The following is a 9,447-nucleotide window of genomic DNA, read 5'->3' as shown; positions in this document are numbered from 1 at the left end:
ATGCCTGTAACCGGCACTCGGAGAGATTTGTGTGACAAAAGTGTGACTTGGTGATGCAGGAATGAGACCCTGCGGTCAGTCACGTGCTTCAGATGAGTTTGTAATGTGCCCAGAAACGTGTCGACTCACCTGGTGGCTGCAAATCTGATTGTGCCGCTGCACGTGTTTGCTCTCATATCAGGGCCGCTTGTTTCCCCGGTTCCTGGGATCAGACGTGTCCCACCGGCCTTGCCCTCCCTCCTTACAGGCTGATACAGTCATCTGCTTCTCCCCTGAGTGCTCCTGCCAGGCAGCATGCTCCCCCCTGGAAATTTTATCTGTGCACACACCTCGTCAGTGTTTGTGTGATCAGCACGACTCGAGCTTCTTCTCGCCAGCTCTTCGGTTGTTTCAGCGTTTTTTTTTCCACTCCCCTTCGACATCATGTTTGCTCTCACCTTTCAGGCATGGCTGCGGGTGTCAGTGTCCTGACTGAGAGCGGCGAGTTCACCGGTGATTCAGAGAGGCCAGCGCAGAGATGGAGACAGGTAGGACACACACACACACACACACACAAAACCTCTTTCTTTAACATTAAGGAGACGATGATTCGTTTTCTTTTTATTACATGTCTTCAGGAGAGTCAGAGTGTTGCTCTGCACTGACAGAGGTCAGCTCAGCCAATTTTTGTTTTGACAGTCGAGTTCTGCAGTATGAGGTGTTAAACACCAAAATGTATGTGTCAGACTAGAGGCTTCTGTTGATGATACTTCTTAAAATATTTTACCCAAAACAGAAACAGGAGGGGAAAAAGATCCACCAAGGTCAAAATAAAATCTTTTTATATGACAACTCAATAATTTATTCCTTGATAAAATGGTTTAAGATTTTTTTTTCCACATAAAAGAATACTGCCACAGGTTTTTTGTCTGTCAGACACACTAACAGATGATTTTTCTTGTTCTACAGGAAAGTTTTAAATTGACACCTTTAAAGATTCCTAATTTTAGATGTTAAATGTTAATTTCGGATATCTGTAACTTCTTTTAGTAATTCTACAATTACTTCATTGGACAAATATCCAGTATTATAACAAGAGATCGACTTATATATATTTTTTATTTTAACATAGTCCCTCAGGCTGCAGAAGTTCTCTGAACGGATGAAATCAAACCGAAACAAAAACAAAAAAATGAAACATTTGGGGAGAAAAATGCTGTTTTTTTTCTTCAATTGTCATTTAATCTCCATAAAGTAGAAGATTACAGTTAAAATAACATCTTGAAATAAAAAGTACTTTGGATTTGCCTTCACTTTTAATGAGCGAAAGAGGGATTGATGAATAAAATATGCAGATGCTCTGCTGTACAAACCAATTCTAGTGCTTAAAGCTCTTTTGTCTTTTTTTTTTTATATACCACTGATGTTTCAAGTGAGTTTTAAAAATAAAATCCAAATATGAAATCACAGCTAATGGAGTTTGCATGTTGTCCTCATGTATGTGTGGGTTTTCCCTTACGGTCCAGAAACATGCTTGATAGGTTTTTGTGAGTGTGGCCCTGCAACTGATTGCAGGGTGCAGCCTACCTACCTTCACCCAGCAGCAGCTGAGTGAGCTGCAGCAACCCCATGACCCCAAAAAAAGGGATGCAGCGGGTTCAGAAGATGGATGGATGGGTGGTAGAAAACAAACGAAAACTGAAGCAAAGATGAAGTGCCTTGAAGCATTTTTCATTAAAACTGGACCACATTTCTGACGAGACAACAATTTATGTTTTAGACATAATGAAAAAAAAACATTCAAAGCTGTGAAGATGTAGTTTGAATAACTACATGACTTTTTTTTGCCTTTCCAGCTACCGCAAGAGTACCCACAGCAAAGTACACCAAGATGGGGGAGACTCTCAGACACGTCATCCCCGGTCACATGCAGTGCTCCATGGCCTGCGGGGGCAAAGCCTGTAAATATGAGAACCCGTCCCGCTGGAGGGACGAGGAGCAGGCCATTAAGGGCCTGTATTCATCCTGGTATGTTCAAATGCTCAAAGTGTTTGATAACGATTCCTGTTCTGAACATGAACATTTTACCCAACCCGGCTGTTCGTGTACTTTTACTTTTGTCGTTTAAAGCCCTGGGTACATTCTTTTTAATAATCTCTGAAAGATATTAAAACGATTTTAGAAATCCAGGAACACAAAAGCAGCTCACAAACAGCTCTAAGTTAGAAGGCCTCATTTCCTACACTTCTAAAACATCCGTTCTCCTGGCTTCCCGATGGACTTCCAACGTTGGACTGTGTTTCTACTTTCTGACTTTTTGTTCTCCTCTCCTGCAGGATTACTGACAGCTTGCTTGCTATGGCGAGGCCTTCAACTGAAATCATAGAGAAATACGGCATCATTGAGCAGTTCAAGAGGTACTGCCGTATTCCGTTACTCAACATTTTCAGCATTGGTGCTCCAGCAGCCCGAGAGTTGTGTAAAGTTGGGGTGCTGTGCGTTTCCGTTGTGGCTGGTTGCGTTCTTACTTGTTGTGTTGCGATCGGCGGCCCTCAGATGCGGTTTGAAGACCGTCATCAACCTGCAGCGACCCGGAGAACACGCCAGCTGCGGCAACCCGCTGGAGCCAGAGAGCGGCTTCACCTACCGACCCGAGACCTTCATGCAGGCGGGGGGTGAGCTTCAAGTGCAGCAGCAAACAAAGGGTTGTCTGAAATGAAAGCTGAGTAAACTAGTAAACATTCAGTGTCATGCAGCATCAGGTGAGCACATACAGTGGTTTCCCAGTTGGTTATGAACTATGATTATGTTAACGCTACTTTTTTAAAGACGGCGATGAAAAGCTTAAAACCTATTTTTGAAGAAAAAAAAATGAACTGTTGAAAAAAGAAGCATTTGATAAAGAAACTTTAGTCTGTTTTGATGGAGAAATTCCTCATCGGATTTACTTCATATCATAAAAATACATCAATATTCTTTGCAGTTATATACAAGCGTATACATTTACTCTGTTAAAAAAATCAATTGAGTTGTTTATTATATTTAATTATAATATTCATATATTTAATTTTTCTTTATTTCTCATTTGTTTTTTGTTTTTGCTTTGAATTTATTTGATCTCTTTTTAATAAAAATGTTTTTTGTTTGTATTGGTTTCTTTTTTTGTGTTTTCAATTTTTCTTATCTTTACTTTGCTTTTTTTGTGTTTGTTTGTATTGTGTGCTCTTTATTTCTTGTTCATTTATTACATTTTTTTTCGTTGTGTTTCTTGTGTTTTTAATTAGTGACGACCCGATCAGTATCTGACATTTAATTTTTTCCTATTATGATCAAAGCTTTATATTTCCAGCTTATTATTTCTGACAAATAACCCCAGTAGAAGTCTGCATGTCATGAACGGATCACCAAACTTTAATGGGGGCGAGTTTGAGCCGGAGGCTTGGCTAAGCCTATATTAAGGACCTCATAGTCCCTTACCAACCAATCAGAACACTTCGCTCGCAAAATGCAGGACTGCTTGTGGTTCCTAGAATTGGTAAAAGTACGGTTGGAGGTAGAGCGTTTAGCCACCAAGCCCCTGTCTTATGGAATAAACTCCCAGCTCATATAAGAGAGGCCGACTCAGTTTCTACATTCAAAGCTAGACTGAAAACATTCCTCTTTGGACAGGCTTATTGTCAGACTAGCTGCTAGAAGTTGAAGCTGGGGTAACTATGGTACACTGGGGTTCTGTCCTCTTTCCTTTTTTACTTCTACCCTTCCTCTCCTCTATTCTTGATCATAATTTATCATTTAGTTCTCCATGCCTCTGTTTGGTGCAGTGCGATTCATGTATTGTCCCTCTTTTCCTCTCCCCTCCTGGGGAGTGGGAGTGCTTCCAGACTCCAGTTGGCTCATCCGTGCTCCAGTTCCTGACCGTTTACCTCGCCTTTGCTCCTGCTCCTACACCTGGCTGTGGATCCTGCCTCTGGCTCATCTCTGGCTCGTCTCTGCTCTGTACCTGACCGAGTACCTCGTCTCTGCTCCTGCTCCTACACCTGGCTGTGGTTCCTGTCTCCGGCTCGACTCGCGCCTTTGACTGTCCCGATAACCACGGCTGGATGAAGCTCGTCTGCTGGACTTTTATATATGTAGTTGTAGATTTAGATAAGTTAATTCTTCTCTAAGATTTCTGGTAAATCGCCTGTCCGTCCTGGGGGAGGATCCCTCCTTCATGTGGGCACCCCTGAGGTTTCTTCGTTTTTTCCGGAATCCGTTTTTTTTGGGAGTTTTTCCTTACCGCGAAGGGGGGTCTAAGGGCAGGGATGCCAGTATAGCTTAGTCAGTTTGTTAGTTCATTTTAGTATTTTTCTATTGAACTCTTTGTATTCGTGATCCTTTTGATTTCATGTTTTACTTCGAAGCCCATCGAGACGACTGTTGTTGTGATTTTGGGCTATACAAATAAAATTGAATTGAATTGAATTGAATTAAGCTTAGCTAGCGAATTGTCTTTGTTTTGTTTCTGATGTTTTTGTCTGCTTTGTTGTATCTCTATAGTTTAAAGTTGCTTTTTTTCATTTTTGATATTTGTTTGTCTGGTAGCTTAGTTTTTATTTGATCTCTTTGTTTTTATAATCTGGATGTCATAAAGCAGATGACATCCTGTTGTTTTGTTTCTTCATCAATCCTTTTTTCGTCAATCCTGTGATTTTCTTGATCAAATTGAAGAGGCTGCAGCTCATTTTCCTCAGTAGCTCCAGAGTTGCTTATTAAGCAACAAGGTGGATGCTTAGAAACTCCACAGGCGCTATGTCCTTAGAGAGCAGGCTCATGATTTTTTTTTCCTAACAAGCTCCTCTGAGGTGTCAGCCATTTCATCTGATTGAAGGTCCCCTGATGTTTTTGGGGTTTAAAGCAAAGCCTTCTGGTGACTTCTTCATCTGCTTTCCTCCAAATGTTCTAAAAAATGTTTCAGCTGCAATATTTTTAAGTTTTTTTTTGTTCTTTTTTTTATTTTGATTTTTTGCCTTCAGCTGCAGTCCCGGCTGATGACTTGTACTTGTCACAATTGAAAAGTGTGACTTGTATGATCATTTGTTAACATAATTAATGAATGGCGCCCATGAATGTTCCTGCTGCCGTGGTCTGTAATGAGATCATCTCATGTCAAAGTTGGGGCTTTGGACTAAAGTCTCTCATGCAGAAACTTGGGATCAAGGATCATTTATTTATTCTCATTTTGTTGCTCTAGGTCAGGGGTGCCCAGATCCAGGCCTTGAGGCCTCTGCTAGTTTTCCAGAAATTCTGCCTTATCTGCTGTTGATTACCTGGATCATGTGTTTAGCTAATAAGGAGCTTCAATGACAGCGTGGTTGGAAAACATGTAGCACACTGGCCTTTGAGGCTTGGCTGCTCTAGGTCATCTCTGCTTGGTCTTTGCTCTGGCAAAGCAGAAACACCAGCTGTCAGTGATCGTGTCCTGCAAAACGTTAACATGAACATGTGTGAGACTAAAAGATTGTGTTCATGGACTTATGAGTTATTTGTCTCACGAATAAGATGAATCACCTTGTGAGGATGAAGAGCAGCTTTGAGTGATGAGGAGCTGCTGGGCATGGACTCAGATTCTGAACTCTTCCTTTCGTTTGATTTATTTCAGTCTACTACTACAACTTTGGATGGAAAGACTATGGCGTGGCATCTCTAACTACAATCCTGGACATGGTGAAGGTCATGTCTTTTGCTGTTCAAGAAGGAAAGATGGCGGTTCACTGCCATGCTGGTCTTGGAAGAACCGGTCTGTAACACCTCCTGAGTTGGTCTGTTAAGCTCTTATGCTACGTTCACACTGGGCATGGAATGTTTAGCATATGGTGTTCACACTGGACTTTCACTAGCCGATACTAGCCAATGACGGCAACCTACAGTTAGAAGAAGCTGAGTGCGAAATGTCATATGGAAAATCTTTCTTCAGGCTTTTTTTTTTTTTAAATCACGATTTCTCTATTCCAATAAAAAAGATACTTGGTATCATAATTCCAGCCAGGCACAAACTGCAATTATGAATTTCTGCTCCATGATCAATTTTCAAACGGCTGGCACTTCCGTGAATTGAAAAAGACGCTACCCATACGTCACTTCCAAATCCTGACTGGTCAAAGTTCAACTGGTTTAAGTTTTGAACGTGCCTTCAATGCCTGTGCCTTTTTGCGCAGAGCCAGAAAACTGACTTAAAATTTGCGTAGCAACACATGAATGCAAGAGTTCTGAATATAAAACCTCAAAACAAGCATGTACCTGCCTTTCCTTAGACTTTTCATTGGAAGTGGTTGCTCGAAGAGGTCGGTGTGAACGTAGCATCAGAGTTTCTGCTAAAGATGTTGGTCCCTGGTTTTTGTTTCAGGCGTGCTCCTGGCGTGTTACTTGGTCTTCACTGCCCGGATGAACGCAGACCAAGCTATCCTGTTTGTGCGAGCAAAGAGACCCAACTCCATCCAAACCAGAGGCCAGCTGCTGTGTGTGCGGGAGTTTGCCCAGTTCCTGGTTCCTTTGCGGAGCGTCTTCTCCTGTGCAGAACCCAGAGCGAGCGCTGTCACTCTGTCCCAGTACCTCACCAGGCAGCGACATTTACTGCACGGCTACGAAGCGCGACGGATGAAGAATGTGCCAAAGATTGTGCACCTGGTGTGCAAGCTGCTCTTGGACATAGCAGCGAACAGGCAGGTGGTGGTGGAGGAGGAGCGGCTGGAGATCCCGGACCTCACAGCTGAGGTGGAGAAGACCGTGTCCCAGCAGGCTCTTCAGCAGCTTGGGAGGGAGATGAGGGGAAAGGGGATCCCTCTCCCGGCATGTGCACTGAATACTCTGAATCCATTCGCACTGCAGTCCAGAGCTGATCAGCCTCTCGCCAGTGACAACGAACTGGACCCACTCTGGAGGCAGCAGAACCTGGAGAGCCCTCTGAGCTCCCCTCTGTGGAGCAGCCGCAGCCTCAGTGACTCAGTGCTTCATAAACTGGGAGAATGGCAGCAGAGTTTTGGAAATCTGAAGAACAGCAAAGCCACCCTCAGCTACATTAAGCGCTCCTTGTCCCACAGCAGCCTTGAATCCTGCAGCCCCCTTGATGTTCAACTACAATATGGGACCCTGGAACCCAGAGTGACAGTAGAGCAGGACTTCCTGTCAGAGAAGACCCTTCAGAAGCGACATCAGAGTCTGATTTTTGACCCATCGGAGCTGAGACCCTTTCGTGACCCCACGCCGCATGACGCACTGCCCACCAGCAAAAAGCCAGCTGGTGATCAGGAAGAAACCAACGGACGAGTAACTACAGGGTTTCTGTCAATCTCCGTCCAGGCTGAGCTCCCGGCGGAGAACAGACGCCTGTGGGTGGCTCAGGCTCTGGCCTTGATCCCAACAGACCGGGACTTCTCCCCCCAGGTCCAAATGTGGCAGGTATGATTTCATCCCATTGATGATCGTGTGTCATTATAGAACTGAGCTGCTTATTCATCAGGGTTTCCACAGGCCCCTGAAGAGCTCAAGTCTGATACTCGATTATATTAAACATTGTATCCTTAGTTTTTGTAAAAATAAAAACGTATCTGCTTCTGTTGTGCACCACAGATCCAGGGAAAGCTCTTGAAACAGAGGTTTGTCAGCTGTGTGTCTACATTAACACAGAGGTCCCTCGTTTATCTTAGGAGTTCTAAAAATGGCACACGATAGACACAATCCACAAAGTAATCTGCTTTATTTTTTCACAATTATAGATTTTTTTAACAATTCTCTTAGACAGGCATGAACGTTTGTTACACTTTTCTCTTTTGTTTAAACTGTCTGAAACAGGGATTCTCAAAGTGTTTGTAGGAGGAGGGCCAAATTAGGAACTCGACATTAGACTGGGGGCCAATTTTGGTGAAAAGAAATGGATAGACAGAAGAAGTTGTTTTTAATAGCTGTAATGACCAAGTGTCATTTAGTCAGTTAACCAGGCCCTCCAGATGTTTTCCCAGATCTTCTACTCTTCTAAAAATTGTCTCATTTGACAGACTTATTTCTTCAAACTTTTTATCCAGACAAACATGTCAGCTACTTTTAGCAGACATTCTTTTACAAACTCCCCGTCACTTAAGGGCTTGCTACACCGGGCCATTTCCAGTGATGAAAGTCTTCCGGGAATTCCCGGAAATCCGGGTTTTTGAGCAAACCGATCGTATCTTCCGGGAAATAAAGACCTGGGGCCTCATTTATCAACGTTGCGTACGCACAAAAGAAGGCGTACGCCACTCTCTACGCAATAGTTGAGATTTATAAAAAGCAAACTTGACGGGAAAATGTGCGGTCCTTCAAGCAAGCTCTGACCCAGGCGTACGCACAAAAACGGGTGAAATGAGAAACGGCGACGCCGTCGGCAGATGGAAGAAACACGTGAAAGTGAAAATGACAATACTGCCTCTCAGAAATAACATGAAGACTTCACAAAGCAAGTCTTACAATTAACAGCCTACACAAACACCCGTTTGATCGATCAGCAGTGAAACAAACAAAAAAAAAATCAAACGAAAATTACAACAGAAATTCAAATGAACACATATTTGCAAAAAGAAAAGTGAAATATTTTCTACAATATTGGCATGTTGTGCAATTCATCCTCATAAATAATATATTTAACAGAACGAAATAATGTACAAAACTGACATTCCCGTCAATGTGTCCGTCTGGCGGAGCAGATATAGGTGCAATTAGACAGACAGATGGATAGATAGAGAGAGATGCATTAATTGTCCACTAGGGAAAGTTGTTTTCATAGTAAAACATTTCTTCATAAGCTACAGAATTATGGTATTCATGCATATGCCTTTAGTTTGTTTTATTTTTGATGAAACAATGTATGGCGTATGTCTCGACCATTCAGAAAGCAACAAGAAATTACATTTGCGCTGATCAATTTCCCATTTCCACGTCGATTATTACTGACATCTGTAGCTTGTCAGATGTAATTAAATGGAGGGAAATAAAATGACCCATCACAATGACGCACAATGGCTGATCTTGTGCTCTTAGAAGATGTGGCAAATGGAAGAATTCGGAGTGAACGCATCTTTAGACAGCAAGAAGACTTGCTGGAAAACGAGGACAAGTGGCTTATGAGCCGGTTCCGACTTCCTCTGCGGGCTTTTGGGGGGGTGTCACCCGGTGCATCTGGCGCGTCGGTGCTCCCCCTGTGCCTCAGTCACCACTCCACTTAAAAGGGATTCCCCAATTATTGCCGCCAGTCTCTCATCAGGAGGGGTCAGCTCCGGTGTCCCCCCCCCCCCCCCCCACACCCGTGGCAGTCACGGGTGTGTGTGTGTGGGGGGGGGGGGGGGGGGGGGGGGGTCAGCGCTAGACGTTTTTTTGCCTTGACTTTGATGTCCGACCTTTTCTTTTTTATTTCAGCCACGGTCCGAGGTTGTGAGGCTGCAGCATTTACAGCGTCTGCCG

The 9,447-nt window shown here is 43.4% G+C and overlaps 1 protein-coding gene across 1 annotated transcript in view; it reads left to right on the top strand.

The window, feature by feature from the left end:
- The first annotated feature begins 446 nt into the window (after positions 1-446).
- The window catches only part of ptpdc1a (protein tyrosine phosphatase domain containing 1a), a 15,063-nt gene continuing 6,062 nt past the window's right edge, over positions 447-9,447 (top strand). Inside the window, 7 exon segments of the mRNA XM_020703433.1 lie at positions 447-497; positions 500-527; positions 1,836-2,007; positions 2,316-2,396; positions 2,536-2,654; positions 5,621-5,758; positions 6,365-7,416. Coding sequence (XP_020559092.1) covers positions 447-497; positions 500-527; positions 1,836-2,007; positions 2,316-2,396; positions 2,536-2,654; positions 5,621-5,758; positions 6,365-7,416 — 1,641 coding nt within the window.

Source organism: Oryzias latipes, chromosome 5, assembly GCF_053564925.1.
Source record: "Oryzias latipes strain Hd-rR chromosome 5, Olatipes_Hd-rR_3.1".
NCBI classification, from domain to species: Eukaryota; Metazoa; Chordata; class Actinopteri; order Beloniformes; family Adrianichthyidae; genus Oryzias; species Oryzias latipes.
This window is presented reverse-complemented; position numbering and strand designations above follow the sequence as displayed.